General features: G+C 35.5%; 1 protein-coding gene across 4 annotated transcripts in view; it reads right to left on the bottom strand.

The window, feature by feature from the left end:
• Positions 1-22,532, bottom strand: part of GALNT13 (polypeptide N-acetylgalactosaminyltransferase 13) — a 544,226-nt gene that overhangs the window by 32,651 nt on the left and 489,043 nt on the right. For 3 of the 4 annotated variants that reach the window (XM_036856919.1, XM_036856918.1, XM_036856917.1), the window contains exon 11: positions 18,343-18,441. The exons of the other annotated variant lie outside the window; for it this stretch is intronic. In XM_036856919.1, coding sequence (XP_036712814.1) covers positions 18,343-18,441 — 99 coding nt within the window. The remainder of the gene's footprint in view (positions 1-18,342; positions 18,442-22,532) is intronic. 4 annotated transcript variants of the gene reach the window in all.

The raw sequence follows: 22,532 nt of genomic DNA, 5'->3' as shown, positions 1-22,532 counted from the left end.
AAAGATTTGTTCTTCATAGTTTATACAGAAAAATGATGACAATTCCATGATATCTCAGGTATAATTTTTGTATTTGATACAAAGAATGTATAATTAAGGTCATTAAAATATGGAAGATATTTTGTTGCTATCTTGTCACTATTGTTATATCAGGATTTCTAACAACAAGGCAAAATATATATGGGATATATAGTTATTTGCGAACAAATGAAATATTTAAAACATTTTGTTTTCAGCCATGTAAGTGTATAAGCTTGCATTTGATTAGTCTCCTCATTTTGGGTTATCCTCAATAAAATCTTGTATATGATGACATCTTTTAAAAATTGGTGAGTTTTAAGCAAAGAATGCCTTAAAAATCTTGGTGCTATAAAAATATTATACCTGACATTTTATTTGGCTTGCAGATTTCTTAGACTTTTCCTTTTTCTAAACTTTGTTTCTCTTCCTTGCATTGGTTAGTTAAATATTTGAACATAAATTTCTTGTCCAGTTTTTTGTTATCTAGGCTTCATGTGTTATCTTTTCCTTCCCCAAAAAACAAGTTTTCATATTTGGAAGGGAAAAAAACCCTAGGTATACCCTTACTTGTTACTTTCTTCCAATACTGTAAGAATTTATTAACTAGGATAGAATTGGGAATACAGTAAGATGAAGAAAATCTTAGGTATAGCAAAGCATATAATTATAAGTATGGGCTCTGCTTGGCTTCTGGTGAGTATAAAACTGGGGTAGCCAACACTGTTAATTTAGAAACTACAGACATTATTTACCTTACTTAGAAACTAATAAAGTGGTTTTTTCTACTAGAGTAAGCCAAGATATTATTTTAGCTATTACAGAGTGCTTCAAATGGTAATATTAAATAATTATTTATGTCCTCAGTAAAATTTAGGCGCACACACTCTCTAAGGGAGAAGAGGGGATCATTTCAAAGGACCTTAATATTCTTCATATATAGTAGATTCATGCATTCAATTCATTAAATTTTTTAATATTAAATATACTAAAATGTTGGCAGGAAGATGACTTGAACAAGCAAGCAGCTCAGGGTAATGATTAAGACCAGGGTGTTAAGTCAAGAATTATGCATTAAGACAGGATGAAAGAATTTGAAGATAAAATAGAGAAAGGAATGAGGTTTAGAAGATTGAAAAAATACAGAGGAGGAAGGTTCTTCTGGGACTGAATTGTTCAGTGGAGACAAACGTATCATGATGAAGTTAGCAGAAAGCTTATAGTCCATCTCTAAGTAATAGAAGCTTCAGAAGATAGAAACTGGTGGGCTGAGGGAGCACACTGATACTGCTAGTAGCAAAACATTTTTCTTTTAATAAGTTTTTCGGTTAACAGTCTACCCTTGTTAGTAAGAAAAGTTCTGTTGATGGTGTGCAATAAGAGAAGTACATATGCCTGTGTGTGTGTGTATTTTGTAAAAATACAGTAGTATTAAATTTTCTGCTTTGTGAAAGTGTGTGATATTTCACTTTTCAAAGGGGGTTTTTCAAAATATTCTGGAAATTCCATTAATAAAATGAATACAAATTTATGTGAATTTTCCCAAAGATCTTAAAGTATTTTAATATTTAAGCTTTATAGAAATTTAATTTTAAGCTTTTTAGAGCATGGGTTGATATGATGATACACTTTAATTGATTAATCAATAGAATAAGTATTTCTTTTGTCCCCCTATGTGCACATACTTTGATATCATCATCATTTCCTTAGATGCCCTCCTAGAGACTGTTGTCCCCTCCAAGTTTAGTCCAGTGCCTTTCCTTTTCCATATAATGCTCTCCTTATCAGGAATCAGGGTAGACATTTTTATTATCTCAACACCAGAAATAATTGAACCTTTTTGAAGCTGGTTTGTTTTTATATTATTGACCCAATAAATCATATAACCAGTGTTGTACTTACAGCTAGAAAGCTTGGAGCCAAAGTTGTGGCTTATTTAAATGAATGTAGGATTTCAGGTATTAATTTTAAACACTTTACAGTAAAATAGTAAAAGTGCTTTCTAGGTTGACTTGCATTGCCAATTTTTCCATAGCTTTTAAAAAAAAGTGTCAAATGTGATAGATGTTAACTATCATTAAGCAGAAATACATAAAATTGGACTGTACAACACTTAGAAGAAAAGATAGATCTAAGAAATAGACAATACTAGTGCTCAGTTTTTGGAAATATTAAGAAAACAATCTCACAATCTCTGAGTAACTCCTACAAGGGGAAAGAAAAGGATTGAACACAACAAATTTGCCATTTATTTCTATTCCAGGAAACACTCTGGCCAGGCAAAACTAGGCAGAATACGATCATTAGTTTAAGTTCCTGCAAGTTTTAATCAACTTCAAGCTTAATACGTGTTTCTTTAATACAAAAGATAATGTAATTTGTTTGAATTAAGAAAATGTTACCTGTTGATTGTTTACTCAGTTCTTGAATTAAGATTTGAAAAAACAATTTTAAAACTTCTGTGCAGAAGTTATTAACTATTAATGGAAAAGGCCATCATCATTTAATATTTATGGATTCACTTTTAGTTATTTTATACTTTAAAATTTTTATTAATATAGGATTTAGAGGTATTGACAATTTTATTTACTACTACAATTGCACTAAAATAGAATACAAATACTCAAGTTAAAATGGAATATCCAAAATCAAATTTTCTATAATTAAAATATTCTGTAGGACCAGTATAATTTAGAGCCATTCTTTGTAGCTACTACTTGATTTCTTGAAGTAGCAAGATAAAGTAATATATGTTTTTAACTTTGAGGAAGGTTTCGTATCTTATATCTTAAACCTCCGAAGGGGTGGATTGCTTAAGAACACTGAGCTAGAGACTTCCTGGAGTTTTCTTTGTGAGGACCTACAGTAGTTTCCTGTGGCTGCTGAAACAAATTATCGCAAACTTGATGACTTAAAACAATGGAGATTTATTCTCTCACAGTTATGGAGGCCAGAAATTTGAAGTCAGTTTCACTAGGTTGAAATCAAGGAACCAGCAAGGCAGTGTTCCCTCTGGAGGCTCTAGGGGAGAATCTGTACCTTGCCTCTTCTAGCTTCTGGCAACAGACTATATTTCCTTTGCTTGTGGCCACATCACTCCTATCTCTGCCTCTGTGGTCTCATTTCCTTCTCCTTGTCTGTGTGTGTGTCACATCTCCCTCTGCTTTCCTCTTATAAGGATACATGTGGTTGCTTTTAGTGCCAACCGGATAATCCAGGACAATCTCCTATATCATGATCCTTAATCACATCTGCACAGTCCTTTTTCCCATGTAAGGTAACAGTCACAGGTACCAAGGCTTAGGATGTGGATACGTTTGTGGGTCATCTTTCAGCCTATTACAGCCTCAAATCTAGGCATTTTCATAGGAACAGTTTCATCTTCCAGGAAGATTTTCCCTTATGTGGTTTCCCTAAAATTTTGAAGCTATTTCTGTGTTAACAGCAGGTCCTTGAGTAACTTTGAAAATTTTGTATGAATTTGTTTACCCATTCATTCTTTCAATAAGCACTTATTACTGTAGAAGGATTAAGAAAAGGAAATTAACTAATACTTGCTTCAAGAAAAGTTTACAGTTTGTTTTTGGAAATGAGTTGAATAAACACAATTGAATGAAATTATGAGAGTTAAAAGAGAAACATCGAGATATGGTATATGAGTAAGTAAAAAACAAATGCGAAAAATTAAAGTATTGTGAGTTCAGAAAAAGGAAGTATCAATGTATATTGAAAATCAGAAAAAAACAAATTATTATATGGAGGACGGTGAATTTTGAAGTGGAACTAGAACAATGTAAACTATGGAATTACATAAACTAGAATTTATGTAGTTAGAAAAGTGGAGAAAGGTGATATCAGGTGGGTAAAAGAAAAGGCAAGGATATGATTTTTAAAAATGGATTACAGTAACAATTTTTAAAATGTCTGTTCTGGCTATACTCAATAGAGTTGATAGAGTTGAGAGTTTGTATGGGTGAGCAACAGGAGATAAAATTACAAGGGTAAGAAGGAGTCAGACTGTGTAGAGCTTTGACTAGTAAAGAATGTTAATTTTATCTTGTAATAACTGGGGGCTCTAAAGTTTTTTGTTTTTCCAGTTGGGAATGGTATTTTTAAAGGAGTTTTCATTATTGAATGAGGGTGGAGTAAAGACGGGCTGGAGCTCTGGTGAAACTATATTGAAACTATTGTGGTAACTCAAATATGAAGCAATCAAGGCCAAGATTTGGAAAGTAGAATTATTAATAAAAGAAAAGAAGGAATAGGGAAATTCTTTCTTGTAGAAAGAATCCACAAGGCTTAGTGCCTAGTTCGAGAAGGGCAGGGTGTGTGATAAGAGATAAAAGAAGAAAATGTAAAAGATAGTTGAATACAAAGATTGAAGAAAAAGGGCTTTTCATGAAAGATGAGTTAATTATAGACACACTGAGTTTGAGGCTACACTTGGTCATTCAAGTAGAAATGTGCATTAGTCAGTTTGAAGCAATGGGTGTAAGCCCAGGAATTGGTATGATTTTGGAGCTTTAATTTCCTGGGAAAATAGAATGAAAAGAATCAAGAATAAACAGAGTAGCATAGAAATAATGGTCTCATTGACTTGTATATGTATCCCAAAGGGTTTTTTGATACCAGACTGATCCCATGATAGCAGGCCCTGCTGAGACTTACTTGGAAGGGAACTAACGCTTGTATTGATGAACTTGATGAACAGATACCACATGACCCCCTGAAAAACCAGGTCAATGTGAAATGTATGTCTTTAGATATTTCCTCCTACTAACATCATCTGCTAACCTCATCTAGAGTATCTATTATAGGCTAGCATAACCAGGTTTTGTTGGATGAGTGATTGAGACAATTTACCATTCCATCCTCAGTATATTTTAGTCTCCTGGTAGGAGCATAAGCCAACCAAAGTCAAGAGAAGTTCTCCCAGCCAAGCATTAATGAGACTGAAAGGCTCTTGGAATAATCCCAATTTCTATAGAGGTTATAATAACTGCTCTCTTCTAGCTCTCATGTATCCAACTCATTTAAACATTTAATGAACGGTAAATGTTCTTTTTTTTCCTCACAGGCCGTTGTGGGATTTTACTTTGTGAAATCCCTGGTGAGTTTTAATTCCAGTGTGCAAGTTATTAAAAGGGGACCAAACTAGTGTAGAAATGGCTTATAAGTAATTATAAGATGTAAACTTTACGTATAAAAAGCTAAACTTTAAAATGAATACATATCTCTTCAATGAATATATCCATTACAATCTATGAGTATATTAGAATGTATTACTAAAATAATTTTCCCTAGGAGAGGGTCTGTAATGAGGAGAGAAGGTATTTGTTTACTTTCAAAATTTGTAATGTACCTGTCATAAGGTTAGATTCTTCTTAAGTATAAATAATCACGTTTTAGAGGAAGAGGAGACATTTGTATGAAAGTATAGATAATACCTAATGATCTCTTCTTTATCTTGGCAGACAATGGGGTTTTAATAAATGGCTAGCATAAGCTTCCCTAAAGGCTTGCTACCTTGAAAAATGGCTCTGAATCATTTACTGCAGTAAATTACATGGAATGTTTCCATGTGCTTTCTAGCTCTCTCCAAATGAGTGGCTACAGGGAGAAAGAGAAACATTATAAATGCATTTGCTAAAATGTGAGTGTTTTTCCATCACTTTATATTTTTGGTCTTTAGAAGGAATAAGTACAATATGTACAAAGGCTGCTTTTCTCCCTATTTTTGATTAAAGATATATTGTAGTTCAAAGGGAAATACCATTGGTTTTAAAAAATTTTACATTGATACATTATATATTATGTATATGTATATGATATATGTACATTTTATCAAAAAATGTTTATTTTATAAATAGTATATTAATCTAATTTGACCCACTTATATAAATGTATATATATTTTAAGTAAAATTTATATGTTTTTTTTTTTTTAATTTATATAAGTTTTAAGTAAAAATTAGTGTCAGTATTTGAGTAGATCTAGTATATGCCCAATGAGGCTAAGACCTATTTACCATTGGCTCCTTTAAGATGATGTTAAATGTCATGTAAAAGCACCTCATTAGAAAAGAATGGTATTTTGACATCAAAAAGAGAAAACATAAAGACAAACATTGGGATAAACTGTTTAAAAGTCTGTATGTGAAAACACAATGTGAACAAAATGTCAAGTCAGAAAAATATCTGTAATGTGTATGGCAGAAGATAATAATCTTAATGAAGTGTTTTTATAAGTGGTGAAGAGAATAAAGAACCACCTCAAACTCCAATGAAAACATAAGCAAAAACATGATTGTGAAATTCATAAAGTACTAATGCCAACTTTAAAAATGCTTATGTGCATTGATAATGTTAGAAATATGATTTAAAGTAAGATAAAATGTTTCTTCCATACTAAACTGGCTAAGATGAGAAACAAGGAAAAGACAGTATCCAGTTAGGGTTGGCCACTGTAATCACAGTCCTGGGGGAGCGTGGCTGGGAATCAATACAGATGTGGTGAATGTAAAACTGGTGTGGAGTCGGCAGATTCAGGTTCAGACTGGCTTTACCACCTCAATCACATTATTAATCTCAGGGTTTCCATTAAACTCATGAGTAAAATCAGGATAATAACACCATGTACTTCATTGATTGTTGTAAAAACCAAAGAGGATAATGCATGTTAAATGTATATCATAGTACCTCTTCCTATTTTAGCTATTTGTCCTATTAAATTGGTGAAACATTAAAGAGGACAATTTGTCACTATATATTAAAAACCTTAAAACGTTGCATAACCTTTGATCTAGCAAACTTACTTGTAGACATTCTTTCTAAAGAAATAAATATGGATGGAAGCTCACCAGATTTTAGCTACAAGGGTATTGATGAGCCTGGGGTATAACAATGAAAAGTCATAAATAACATTATGTGTTAAACAGTACAGGATTGATGAAATAAATTATAGTTTATCCATTAAAATATGCCCTGCTTAGGGTAAGAAGTTGTTAGCCAATAGGTAGCAGAAAAGAAGCTAAATTATTTGGGTTTTAAACAGTGAGCATGTCTTAAGTTTGTGAGTGGAGCAGTATTTGGCCAATAGTGCAATTAGAACAGTACCAGTGAACTGTGGAGACATGAACGTGCACAGAGCATGCAAGGAACAAAGAATTATCAAACATGTCTAGAGCGCAGGAACTATAATGTCAAGGGAGATTAAGCAGGAAAGCCAGATGGGGATGAAATTAAGAGGGGCTTTGAATATCATAACTAGGGAATTTGTACTTTATTTTTGGACAGAGAAGAATTGCTGGAGATTTTAATCTGATTTTAATTCTAATATGCCATGTATGGAATGTACTTATGGAATTCCATATGATATATGGAAATAATGAGTTGGGTTTTTTTGTTTTGTTTTGTTTTTTTACCATACAGGTGAAAGAAGGTGTAGGCTAGGACAAAGACAGAGGTCCTAGTTTTAAAGGGACTTAGAGGTAGGAGTCAAGGGACATCATTTTCATAGAAATAGGGGATTTGGTGGCCAGTGAAATTTCAGAAGTGAAGTGTCTATGTCAGATTTTAATTTTGGATGGTTGTGTGAAAGGGAAGAAAATGAGTACAGTTTGGAAAGCTTTGATTTTGAGATGCCTGTAAAGAATCCCAATTATTAATTAGCAATAGATTCCAGAGCTCAGGAGAGAGGTTGGGAATGAAGATATAAATCTGAGTCATTAGTACTGTAGGGGACATGAAACTGCTTCCAGGAATCCACATCATCTTTTCAGAAGTATAAAGAAGACAATCCCATAACTTCTAGTAACACACTTTCTACCAGTAAATTGTTAAGTTCTTTCTTTCACTTGTAGAAATTTATGTTCAAGTTTTAATCATATTCTTATTTTCATTCTTTCGAATGTGTTTAATGATCATCATGATATTACTTGCTAATGAAAAGAAAGCATTTCGAAAGCAGATAGGGATGGAGTATCAAATTTTGTCATTATTCTTTGAGGTAGAAGTCTTTTATTACTGAGGTTTTAAAGAGACCACCTCAAGATGATCAAGTGTTGAATTTAATAATAATTCTCCACTTGCTACCCTGTTTTTACAGTATTCCTGATACAAAAACATCCATGCATTCTTTCATCTATTTACTTGACTAATTTTTATTAGGTGCCTACAGTATCCCAAGCACTGTGCCAGGTGCTAGGAATGAGGAGAGAAGAGTATGCTGGATATTTGATTATCTAAATGTTTAAGAAAAATATTTCCAAGAACTACTGAAAAGTAAGTTTCTTTCTGATATCTCCAAAATTAAAAAAACCTAAACTACAAAAACACCCTTGCAAGGAGAAATGGTTAAAGGTATAATTGTCTAGAAATATAAAGTGCATTCTTTTAGAAAGGTAACTGAGTAAAACATGCTTAAAAAAAAAAAGCTTTACTTCTTCTTTTCCAATTTGGATTCCTTTTATTTCTTTTTCTTCTCTGATTGCTGTGGCTAACACTTCCAAAACTATGTTGAATAATAGTGGTGAGAGTGGGCAACCTTGTCTTGTTCCTGATCTTAGTGGAAATGGTTTCAGTTTTTCACCATTGAGGACAATGTTGGCTGTGGGTTTGTCATATATGGCCTTTATTATGTTGAGGAAAGTTCCCTCTATGCCTACTTTCTGCAGGGCTTTTATCATAAATGGGTGTTGAATTTTGTCAAAAGCTTTCTCTGCATCTATTGAGATGATCATATGGTTTTTCTCCTTCAGTTTGTTAACATGGTGTATCACGTTGATTGATTTGCGAATATTGAAGAATCCTTGCATTCCTGGAATAAACCCCACTTGATCATGGTGTATAATCCTTTTAATGTGCTGTTGGATTCTGTTTGCTAGGATTTTGTTGAGGATTTTTGCATCTATGTTCATCAGAGATATTGGCCTGTAGTTTTCTTTCTTTGTGACATCTTTGTCTGGTTTTGGTATCAGGGTGATGGTGGCCTCGTAGAATGAGTTGGGGAGTGTTCCTCCCTCTGCAATATTTTGGAAGAGTTTGAGAAGGATAGGTGTTAGCTCTTCTCTAAATGTTTGATAGAATTCGCCTGTGAAGCCATCTGGTCCTGGGCTTTTGTTTGTTGGAAGATTTTTAATCACAGTTTCAGTTTCAGTGCTTGTGATTGGTCTGTTCATATTTTCTGTTTCTTCCTGGTTCAGTCTCAGCAGGTTGTGGATTTCTAAGAATCTGTCCATTTCTTCCAGGTTGTCCATTTTATTGGCATAGAGTTGCTTGTAGTAATCTCTCATGATCGTTTGTATTTCTGCAGTGTCAGTGGTTACTTCTCCTTTTTCATTTCTAATTCTATTGATTTGAGTCTTCTCCCTTTTTCTCTTGATGAGTCTGGCTAATGGTTTATCAATTTTGTTTATCTTCTCGAAGAACCAGCTTTTAGTTTCATTGATTTTTGCTATTGTTTCCTTCATTTCTTTTTCATTTATTTCTGATCTGATCTTTATGATTTCTTTCCTTCTGCTAGCTTTGGGGTTTTTTTGCTTTTCTTTCTCTAATTGCTTTAGGTGCAAGGTTAGGTTGTTTATTCGAGATGTTTCCTGTTTCTTGATGTAGGCTTGTATTGCTATAAACTTCCCTCTTAGAACTGCTTTTGCTGCATCCCATAGGTTTTGGGTCGTCGTGTCTCCATTGTCATTTGTTTCTAGGTATTTTTTGATTTCCCCTTTGATTTCGTCAGTGATCACTTCGTTATTAAGTAGTGTATTGTGTAGCCTCCATGTGTTTGTATTTTTTACAGATCTTTTCCTGTAATTGATATCTAGTCTCATAGCGTTGTGGTCGGAAAAGATACTTGATACACTGTTTGCATATGACATGATACTATACATAGAGAATCCTAAAGATGCTACCAGAAAACTACTAGAACTAATCAATGAATTTGGTAAAGTAGCAGGATACAAAATTAATGCACAGAAATCTCTTGCATTCCTATATACTAATGATGAAAAATCTGAAAGTGAAATTAAGAAAACACTCCCGTTTACCATTGCAACAAAAAGAATAAAATATCTAGGAATAAACCTACCTAAGGAGACAAAAGACCTGTATGCAGAAAATTATAGGACACTGATGAAAGAATTTAAAGATGATACAAATAGATGGAGAGATATACCATGTTCTTGGATTGGAAGAATCAACATTGTGAAAATGACTCTACTACCCAAAGCAATCTACAGATTCAATGCAATCCCTATCAAACTACCACTGGCATTTTTCACAGAACTAGAACAAAAAATTTCACAATTTGTATGGAGACACAAAAGACCCCAAATAGCCAAAGCAATCTTGAGAACGAAAAATGGAGCTGGAGGAATCAGGCTCCCTGACTTCAGACTATATTACAAAGCTACAGTAATCAAGACAGTTTGGTACTGGCACAAAAACAGAAATATAGATCAATGGAACAGGATAGAAAGCCCAGAGATAAACCCAGGCACATATGGTCACCTTATCTTCGATAAAGGAGGCAAGCATATACAGTGGAGAAAAGACAGCCTCTTCAATAAGTGGTGCTGGGAAAATTGGACAGCTACATGTAAAAGTATGAAATTAGAACACTCCCTGACACCATACACAAAAATAAACTCAAAATGGATTAAAGACCTAAGTGTAAGGCCAGACACTATCAAACTCTTAGAGGAAAACATAGGCAGAACACTCTATGACATAAATCACAGCAAGATCCTTTTTGACCCACCCCCTAGAGAAATGGAAATAAAAACACAAATAAACAAATGGGACCTAATGAAACTTAAAAGCTTTTGCACAGCAAAGGAAACCATAAACAAGACCAAAAGACAAGCCTCAGAATGGGAGAAAATATTTGCCAATGAAGCAACTGACAAAGGATTAATCTCCAAGATTTACAAGCAGCTCATGCAGCTCAATAACAAAAAAACAAACAACCCAATCCAAAAATGGGCAGAAGACCTAAATAGACATTTCTCCAAAGAAGATATACAGATGGCCAACAGACATATGAAAGAATGCTCAACATCATTAATCATTAGAGAAATGCAAATCAAAACTACAATGAGGTATCATCTCACACTGGTCAGAATGGCCATCATCAAAAAATCTAGAAACAATAAATGCTGGAGAGGGTGTGGAGAAAAGGGAACCCTCTTGCACTGTTGGTGGGAATGTAAATTGATATAGCCACTATGGAGAACAGTATGGAGGTTCCTTAAAAAACTAAAAATAGAACTACCATATGACCCAGCAATCCCACTACTGGGCATATACCCTGAGAAAACCATAATTCAAAAAGAGTCATCTACCAAAATGTTCATTGCAGCTCTCTTTACAATAGCCAGGACATGGAAGCAGCCTAAGTGTCCATCATCGGATGAATGGATAAAGAAGATGTGGCACATATATACAATGGATTATTACTCAGCCATAAAAAGAAATGAAATGGAGGTATTTGTAATGAGGTGGATGGAGTTAGAGTCTGTCATACAGAGTGAAGTAAGTCAGAAAGAGGAAAACAAATACAGTATGCTAACACATATATATGGAATCTAAGGAAAAAAAAAAAAAAAGGTCATGAAGAACCTAGTGGCAAGACAGGAATAAAGACACAGACCTACTAGAGAATGGACTTGAGGATATGGGGAGGGGGAGGGGTGAGATGTGGCAGGGTGAGAGAGTGGCATGGACATATATACACTACTAAATGTAAAATAGATAGCTAGTGGGAAGCAGCCGAATAGCACAGGGAGATCAGCTCGGTGCTTTGTGACCACCTAGAGGGGTGGGATAGGGAGGGTGGGAGGGAGGGAGATGCAAGAGGGAAGAGATATGGGAACATATGTATATGTATAACTGATTCACTTTGTTATAAAGCAGAAACTAACACACCATTGTAAAGCAATTATACTCCAATAAAGATGTTTAAAAAAAAAAGCATTAACATTTGTTTTGACTTCTGTGTAAAATCAGGAAAAAGAAATTTAAATTAAAAAAATTTTTTATTGATTTATTTTTGGCTGCTTTGGGTCTTTGTTGCTGTGCGTGGGCTTTTCTCTAGTTGCGGAGAGCCAGGGCTACTCTTTGTTTTGGTGCATGGGCTTCTCATTGCGGTGGCTTCTCTTGTTGCGGAGCACGGGCTCTAGGCACGTGGGCTTCAATAGTTGTGGCACATGGTTCAGTAGCTTTGGCTCGCAGGCTGTAGAGCGCAGGCTCAGTAGTTGCGGCGCACGGGCTTAGTTGCTCCGCGGCATGTGGGATCTTCCCGGACCAAGGCTCGAACCTGTGTCCCCTGCATTGGCAGGCAGAGTCTTAACCACTGTGCCACCAGGGAAGTCCGAGATTTGAATATTTTTAGGAGTTGGGGCTACTTCTAAAAATTCAAAACTAAATAACCATAAAAATAGATGCTGTTTCCACAATAACATAAAAGAATAGCAGTAAAAGACAGAGAAGGTAGCTCTCTCAATAATTTATTCATTCTCAATAAAATCCTAAGATCTGTTCTTTTTAAAAGTAAGTCAAAATTTTAAACATGTCCCTAGTATTAATCATGCTAGAAATATTGAGTTCCATCAAAAAGATACCATAATAGGGTTTTATGTGATGTTTTAATTTTTTCATAATATATATTTGTTAGAATAACAGGAGAGGCAGCGCATTTTATTGAGCTTAACAATACCATGAAGTGTCTTGTGCTTTTATCTTGCCTCTGGCATTAGCCACTGAATAAACATTTTATTTTTTACTTTTAGAAGTAAAAACAGAGATAATTGAGAACACAAATGGAAATAATAAAGAGAATAATTAATAGCAGTAGACCAAAATGTACTATTTAGTATATGCCATGCTAATGTTAGTTGTTTCATAAATTTTTACTAATCTTTAGAGAAAAAAATTGAGGGAAAATTTTTATGCATTTTATAGATAAAATACTGAAGCTCAAAAAATACTAAGTAACTTATCATGATAAGTTACCCAATTAATCAGATCTGAATAGTGTTATAAAATGATGTTCTTTTATTCTCAACAGTTCAGTTTCTCCATTTTTATTTGTTTAATTATGAAAGTAGTAAATATATATGGAAAAATATGGGGTAAAAAGTAAAATTTCCTATACCAGCTTAATCGTCTCTCCAGAGGTCATTTGTATTCCAAATAGATATGTATACATTTCTAATAAATTGTATAGCATTTACATATATATATTACAGATACTATATAGAGGAAAATGTTCACATACATTTTCCACAAATGAGATCATTCAAAATTCAAAGTAAGTTGTACTGTGCATTATTTTCCCCTCTTTTCAATGTTTGATGAGAGTACATTTAGACCTGTCAGTCATTTTGGTGGCGATGTAGTAATCTGAACTGTGGATACACCATGATTTATTTAAACATTCTCCTCTTGGTACATATTTGTTTCCATTATTTGTGTTGTAACAAAATGGGCTTCAATAAGCATTTTCAACATTTGTAGCACGAATAAGTATTCACATAGATGAAAAAATATTGGTTTTAAATTTTATCTTATTAAGTAGATAACAGAGACATTAGAAAATATGTAGGTATGGGTTTTTTACTTGCTGTTTATTTGTTCCCTTTATTTATGAATCCCTGAGATTGGTGTCTGTCTATACTTTTGGTTTCTATGATAATAACAGCATTTTTGGCAATGTCTACATAGTACTAAGGTATAAATCCATTATTCTGACCATGAATTCTTTCATCTATTTACTTGACTAGTATTTATTAAGTGCCTATCATATTCTAAGTGCCACGTGCTGGGGAGGAAGAGAGGAGTAAGACATAGCCCCAGCCAACAGGAAGTTTACAGTAGAGTAGGATAGTTTATTTCTGGTTATTATTCATGTAAATGAATAATGTAATTTTACACATTTATGATCTAGGTGTTCCATTTCATTTAGACAAATTTAAGTATATGACTGGTTATCCTTTTTTTTTTAAAAAAAAAATATTTATTTATTTATTTATTTATTTTTGGCTGTGTTGGATCTTCGTTTCTGTGCGAGGGCTTTCTCCGGTTGTGGCAAGCGGGGGGCCACTCTTCATCGTGGTGCGCGGGCCTCTCACTATCGCGGCTTCTCTTATTGCGGAGCACAGGCTCCAGATGCGCAGGCTCAGTAGCTGTGGCTCACGGGCCCAGTTGCTTCGCGGCATATGGGATCCTCCCAGACCCGGGCTCGAACCCGTGTCCCCTGCACCGGCAGGCAGACTCTCAACCACTGCGCCACCAGGTAAGCCCCTGGTTATCCATTTTAACAGTAACCTTGGCACCTTAATGATTCCATGAGGATAATTCACCTGAAGGATCTTCCTCCCTCATTTTCATCTGTATTAGAATCAGAGTGATTTCATAAATAATGTTTCCCTTTTTGAATTCTGCAGATAATCACTGTGCAGGTGATGAGCTGGATTTTTTCATAAGCTGTTGAAACACATTATGGGAGACACTTCTAAATGTCCACCCGATACCCGTGGTAAATAAACTGTGAGGAGAAGCTGTGCATGAGTGTGAGGTGAAGTATTTAGTGTTTTTGTGCCATGAGGTGTCCAAGTAACACATTTCTGGCCAAAGAGACATACATGGAGATGTGTTGAGCCTTTAGGAAGGCATTTGCTTTGCCTAATGAAAGGACAGACATGGCTATTTCAACTCTTCTCTACCCCCACTTCTTCCTGCTTTGAATGTGGACATGATGTCTGTAGTTTCAGCAGCCCTCCTGTGATCAGCTGATGATAAAAGTTAACTTTAAGAAGAATGGAAAGACAGAAAGCTTCTGGTTTCTTGGTGGACTTATTGAGGACTGGAACAAATTATCAACAGTTGACTACTTTCAGATTTCTTATTATGTGAAAAAATTAAACCCCTGTATATTTAGTCCTCTGACAGCTTTTGCCATTTGAGGCTGAATTCATCAGGACTCCATTGGGTTTTGGTAGTAGAAGCCTCTCACACTCGTGAATCAGTATAGTAAGCTGGACCATTTTTGAATGCTGTCATTGTTCTGGCTATGTTGTTGTTTCTATCGTCTTCTTTCATATGGTCGTTTTCCCATGCTGCAATTTAGAAAGTTTGACTCAAATATTTTCTTGCTTAAATTCAAACTGTGTAGCACTAATTAACATTTTAATAATTAAGTTGTTTTTATTTGTTTGTTTGGTTTTAGGGAGAAACTTCATTTTAGTGTTCTCCATTGAATCATACAAAAGTCTGATTTGAAGTGTGGTGCCAAAATTCAACAGGGCCATTTCCTTCTGGCTTTTTCTCTATGGATCCTTTTTTTTTTTTTTTCTTTAAATTTTATATTAGAGTATAGTTGAGTTACAACGTTGTATTAGTTTCAGGTGTACAGCAAAGTGACTCATTTATACACATACATCATTCTTTTTCAGATTCTTTTCCCATATAGGTTATTACAGAATATTGAGTAGAGTACCCTGTGCTATACAGTAGGTCCTTGTTGATTATTTTATATATAGTAGTGTGTATATGTTAATCCAAAACTCCTAATTTATTCCTCTGCCCCACATTCCCCATTTGGTAACCACAAGTTTGTTTTCGAAGTCTGTGACACTGTTTCTGTTTTGTAAGTAAGTTCATTTGTGTCATTTTTTAGATTCCTCACATATGATATTTGTCTTTCTCTATCTGACTTACTTCACTTAGTATGATACTCTCTACATCCATCCATGTTGCTGCAAATGGCATTATTTCATTCTTTTTTATAGCTGAGTAATATTCCATTGTATATATGTACCACATCTTCTTTTTCCATTCCTCCGTCCATGAACATTCAGGTTGCTTCCATGTTTTGGCTATTGTAAATAGTGCTGCAATGAACATTGGGGTGCATGTATCTTTTTGAATTATGGTTTTCTCTGGATATATGCCCAGGAGTGGGATTGCTGGACATATGGTAGTTCTATTTTTAGTTTTTAAAGAAACCTCCATACTGTTCTCCAGAGTGGCTGTACCAATTTACATCCCCACCAACAGTGTAGGAGAGTTCCCTTTTCTCTACACCATCTCCAGTATTTATTGCTTGTAGACTTTTTGATGATGGCCATTCTGACTTTTTGATGATGGTGAAACCTCACTGTAGTTTCGATTTGCATTTCTCTAATAATTAGTGATGTTGAGCATCTTCCAAAACTCTGTTGAATAAAAGTGGCAAGAGTGGACATCCTTGTCTTGTTCCTGATCTTAGGGGAAATGCTTTCAGCTTTTCACAGTTGAGAATAATGTTAGCTGTGGGTTTGTCATATATGGCCTTTATTATGTTGAGGTAGGTTTCCTCTATGCTGAGTTTCTGGAGAGTTTTTATCATAAATGGGTGTTGAATTTTGTCAAAAGCTTTTTCTGCATCTATCGAGATGCTCATGTGGTTTGAATTCTTTAGTTTGTTGATGTGGTGTATCACACTGATTTGCGGATATTGAAGAATCCTTGCATCTGCTCCTGGGTCTCGCAACGGTAGTGGCACCCTGCACACCACCGGGGCAACAGGGGCAGTGATTGGTGACTGCTTGCCGCCCATGCGTGCTCCCCAGATGGCAGGGGCAGTGAACAGTGCCCACTCCTGGGTCTCCCAACAGCAGTGGCAGTCTGCGCACTCCCGGGACAGCAGGGGCGGCGATTGGCACCTGCTTGTGGGTCTCCTAGTGGCGGTGGTGGCTCGTGCCCACCACCGGAGCTCATGTAGGTGGTGTCCTGTTGCCTAAGGGTGCGCGCAGGGAAAGGAGCTCCTATGGCGGTCCTACCCCTCTCCTTGCACGCTTCCCCAACAATGGCACCTTGTCTCTCTGGAGTGTCCAAGCTTCTTCTGAGTACACCCTTGGTTGCCACACTCCAGCCTCTTCAGGCTGTCTCTGCACAGCCAATCCCAGTCCTCTACCTAGATCTGACCTCTGAAGCCCGAGCTTCAGCACCCAGCCCCTGCCCACAGTGGTGGGCAAGCGTCTCAGGCTGGGGAGCACAGGGCGGCGGTGACCATCTGTGCAGGTCACCCTCCATCTTGCCTTCCTCAGACTGGTTGCTGCACTCTCCTCTGAGGCTCTGAAGCTTCTCCTCCATCCTGGCTGATCTCCTCACCGTAGAGGGGACTTTCCGGGGTGCAGGAAAATTTCCTCCTTCGTAGCTCCCTCCCTGGGGTGCAGTTCCCATCCCAGTTCCTTTCTTTTTTTTTTCCCCTTTTTTCTTTTGTCCTATCCAACCTCCAGGGGAGGTTTTCTTGCCCTTTCAGAAATCTGAGGTCTTTTGCCAGTGTTCAGTAGATGTTCTGTGTGAATCGTTCCACTTACAGATGTATTTTTGATGTATTGGTGGGAGTAGGTGAGTTCCACGTCCTACTCACTCCTCTGCCATCTTGATCCCTAAGATCGCTCTATGAATTCTTGATACATTCAGCTGCATTACAAATATAACCATCGTGTTGTGCTGATCAGAATAATTTTTGCTTCCTCAGCTCACTCTAAAGCACTAAACAACTCACTCCTGTGCTTCATCTTGACCCTTTTAGACAACTTGTGTACAGAGGAGCAGTTATCTCTAACTGTGCTTTGTTATAAGTTCCCACGAACTCCAAATTCGGCCTCTGAAAGTAGCCATGGCAGCAAGACTCACAGCCAAGTAGCCTCCACGTGGCCCACCTTGCAGTGCCACTTTCCAGTGCTTACAGAGAACACAAGAATCCTTGTTATAGTATAAGTTTCTGATAATTAATTGGACTGTCACACAGAAAAAGGTGTCCTAGAATTTCAGTCAAGTATAAATCTTGTTTAAAGACATTTTTACCTGGTCCAAAGGGCGTCTTCAGATAGCCAAAGCAAAGTTGTAACAGATGTGCTTATCTATGCACTTTAAAATTTTATTAAACCACCAAAAGTCATAGAAAACGTGACATATGTAAACATTTGAAAAAGAAATTTAGGATAATCACCATCGGGAAAACATCATAGTTGTTGAGTGATTATTTTATATGATTCAGTTAACAACAGAATAAAATGTAGTCCTCATTTACTCATACATGGTAATATGAGATGAGTCTCAAACATCTGGCTGTCCTCATTCACCATGGGCTCATTGAAGATGTTGCTCTTTTTATTAAATTCTTCAGTGCTTTCTTACAATACTTGGGATAATAACATAGGCAAATTAATTCTTGATTAGAATGCCCATTAATTTACTAACCTAAGCCATCGTCTACCTGAATAGTTTACACAACATTTCTCCCCCCAAATATGAAGCTGATAAAAAAGGGAGAGTTTACCTGATTTCCTCCCATACCATGACAGTTGAATATACCCACTTTTTCATTTTCCTTGCGGCCCATGTTGTCTAAACATTGATTTGTTTCAACATTTCTTATCTAAAGGAAACACACAAAAATGTAAGTCAGAAAGTCTTTCTGGTATTTTCAAATTGCAAATTGGTAACAAAATAATATGAGTTCGTAAGGAGATTTCTCCAAGGAGAACACATTGCTTTAAATATTTATTTTTATTTTTCTGTGTCCATTCTGAGATCTATATAAGATTCTAAACTCTCATTCAAGTAAACTTGAATAGCGTGAGCATTGTCATTACCATCCAGTCAAGAGGCACTCTTTGTTTATAGCATAGTATCAGAAAAGAAGAAAACCTCTACATATTATAAATTAGGAATTCTTCCCAAAATCCTTTTAAAATTAGGACGGTTTCCAAATGCCACTCAGATAACTATAGTGTATTCGTGATGTCCTATAGAGAAAGGAATAGAAACAAATTGGTCAAATATTCAAATTTATGTATTTTTAGTTGCTTCATTACTAGATGCTCCATTCTGTACATTTATAAAGATTAATTACACTGTTTATTTCTTTAACTAAAATATACACATCTTTTTTCATTCCCAGTGCCAAACTTAGTGGAAAGCAGCTGACCCTAAGAAAAGCTATTACAAGGCTAAATGGTGATTTCACATGAAAATTCTTCAAAACCAAGATTAAATTGCCAACTGTAAACATAAGATTCATGGTTTACACTCAAACACTGCATTAGTCCTATAATTAACATAACATTAATACATATTTGTGCCAGATGCAATTACAAAAGCCATTTATTGAGTTTAAAGATGCCCAGATTACTAAATCAAGCACAAGTGAATGTAAAAAAGAAAAACCTTTCTAGTAGATGGAATGTTTTAGAATTTTTTCCTTAGTCTTACCTCCAAGTAGTATGTTTTGTACTTGTCCACTCTGCTTCCGAAAAGTTCTTACCTCTGACTCTTATTTGGACACATATTACTGTTCACTCACACATTACTTGGATATATTTATTTATAATAGTTATCTATGCTTTAGGTACATGTTTCTCCCTACTGGCAAATGAATATGATTAGAAACTTCTATAGAGGCTGGAGTAGGTTTATACAATTCAACTTTTTTGTATGGTACAGAACCCTATGGTCAGGTAGTGGTTCCCAGAGTTAGGAAAAGTATTGTCATTTGCAGTAAACCCCAATCAGCAACTGAAATTAGTGGGGAGTAGAATTCACACTTGGTAAGGGGTTGGGCAGAACTGAGCAGTGTGGTCAAGCCCTGTTCCAATGATTAGAGGGAGGCAAGAGTGGAAACAGAGAAACAAATAAGGAGACTATTGAGTCATTGCCAGCAAGAGATGATGGTTACTTGGAATAATAGGATAACAGTGGAGGTGGGGAGGTCAAATTTAGGATGTTTTTAAGGTAGAGCCAGCAGGACTTGCAATTGAATTGGAAATGAGCTAGGAGAGAAAAAAAAGGCATCAAGAAGCATTACAAGGTTTTGGCCTGAGCAAATAGGTAGATGATGTTTCCATTTACTGGGAACAATATTCTGAGTTCTTACACATTGATAACTGTGTCTGTGGTCTTTATGCTTGAAAATCCATTTTGTGGATCTGAAATCCTTGGCTTACAATATATTTCCTTGAGTATCTTTAAAATGTTACTCTATTCACTTCCAGCATAAATAGTTGCTTTTGAAAAGTCTGATGATAGTCTGATTTTCTTTCCCTTATTCTTACAAATGTCTGTTTGCCTGAATGCCAAACTAAGTTCAGTAGGTTTACCACAACATATCTTAAAATTAATTCTGTATCACTTGCCCAGGTATATGGTGTTCTGTTTCAATATGTAGTTCCAAATTTATTTTCAAGGGTAAATGTTGAATAATATTGTATTATATATAATTGAATTATATATAATTCAATGAATATTGAGTTATAATTTTTAGTGTTCATTTTGTCTCATTGCTTTTTCTCATTAGGAAATTCTATTATTTTGGATCTTCTTGCTTCTCTATATGTCATTTTCTATTCAATAGTTTTGTCTTTTATTTCTTTTTTATTTTTAAAAGTTTCCTCCTTTCCCCCCTCTAAAACTCTTACGGCATTTTCTCCTGGGATTATTGACTCATCTGTTCTTTAAGTTTATCCGTCATTTCTGAAATGATTCATTCTTTAATTTCTAATTCTTCCCTGCATTTCAGGCCCTCCTTTCAGAGGTTTTTCTAAATTTGATTTATATTGTTCTTTTACTTATTTTATCATTATAAAATTTCCCTTGGCTTGTTTTGAAATATTAGTTTACAATTTTCCTCTGTCTTATGAGCATAAAGTTTTGGTGTGCTTTCATTTTTTGTAGAGCTATCATTTTACTCTTTATTATCTTTATTCTTATGGTAGTGATCCTTTTCTATTCTTTTCCTTTCCTTTTTATTTTTTTTCTTTCAGGAAACAAATTCTCTGGATCTTTTAAGAGGGAGAATTTGATTAGGAAGTAATTTTTCCTCCTTCCTCCCTCCCTCCCTCCCTTTCTCTTTCTCTTTCTCTTTCTCTCTTTGTCTCTTCCTTTCTTTCTTTCCCTTTTTCTGTCCCTCCCTCCCTTCCTTCCTGATGGGGGGAATCACTTGACATCTTTAAACTATTCTGATACCTGGTATCTATGCCCAGATGATTCTCATTTAATTGGTATAGGGTGTAACCTGTCCATCAGGTGTTGTAAAATCTCCCCAGGTGATTAAAATGTACAGAGTTTGGCAAACACCATTCTGGAGGAAGGTATAGCATGTCTTGATATTGAATGGTGACATTACAGTTACTTTTCCTTTTTTGAGTAACTTCTTTTTCAGTGGTTTCCACCTGGGCTGCCCTGTAGACTCACCTGGAAAGCTTTTAGAATGTACTCCTACTTTGCTTCAGTGAACTTCATAGATTCTGATTCAGATGGTCTAGAGTAGGACCAGAATACAGTTAAAAGCTCCCCAGATAATTCAAATGTGTAATCAGGGCTGAAACTCCCCTTATCAGGAAAACACAATAGAGTAGTTGGTAACTAGAAGCCTGTTAATTCTGTGAATCATTTTGAAAACTCTGAGTGCTGGTGGAAAGGTAAGGAGGTTTTTGTAGCAAAGCTGATTTCCCTGCTACCCGTTGGGTATGTTTAAGAATAAATGTTTCCAGCTGTACCTACAGGAAATGTTTACACTGGAGACCATTTCTAACTTCACTAATCTAGATCTGTTCCTGTATTTTTTGAAAGAGTTGAAAAAAATTGCCTTCTGTTTTTTGAGATCTCTTGGTTCTGTTCAACTCTGCCATTTTTATTTTTTTTAAATGTTTACTGAAATATAGTTTATTTACAATGTTGTGTTAGTTTCAGGTGTACAGCAAAGTGGTCCAGTTATATATATATTCTTTTTCAGATTCTTTCCCATATAAGTTATTACAGAGCTTTGAATAGAGTTCCCTGTGCAGTACAGTAGGTCCTTGTTGATTATCTATTTTATATATAGTAGTGTGTATATGTTAATCGCAAACTCATAATTTATCCTTCCCCCCACATTTCCACTTTGGTAACCATAAGTTTGTTTTCAAAGTCTGTGAGACTGTTTCTGTTTTGTAAATAAGTTCATTTGTATCATTTTTTAGGATCCACATATAAGTGATATCATATGACATTTGTCTTTCTCTGTCTGACTTACTTCACTTAGTATGATAATCTCTAGGTCCGTCCATGTTGCTGCAAATGGCATTATTTCATTCTTTTTTTATGGCTGAGTAATATTCTACTGTATATATCAATATATACCACGTCTTTTTTTATTCATTCCTCTGTTGATGGACATTCAGGTTGCTTCCATGTCTTAGCTATTGTAAATAGTGCTGCAATGAGCATTGGGGTGCATGTTTGTTTTTGAATTATGGTTTTCTCCAGATATATGCCCAGGAGTGTGGGATTGTTGGACATATGGTAGTTCTATTTTTAGTTTTTAAAGAAACCCTTCATACTGGTCTCCATAGTGGTTATACCAATTTACATCCCCACTAACAGTGTTGGAGAGTTCCCTTTGTCTCTACACCCTCTCCAGCATTTACTGCTTGTAGACTTTTTGATGATGTACATTCTGACCAGTGTGAGGTGAAACCTCACTGTAGTTTT

The sequence above is a fragment of the Balaenoptera musculus genome, chromosome 7 (assembly GCF_009873245.2).
Source record: "Balaenoptera musculus isolate JJ_BM4_2016_0621 chromosome 7, mBalMus1.pri.v3, whole genome shotgun sequence".
In the NCBI taxonomy this organism is placed as follows: Eukaryota; Metazoa; Chordata; class Mammalia; order Artiodactyla; family Balaenopteridae; genus Balaenoptera; species Balaenoptera musculus.
Note: the sequence above shows the minus strand (reverse complement) of the source record. Positions and strands in the feature narration are given on the sequence as shown.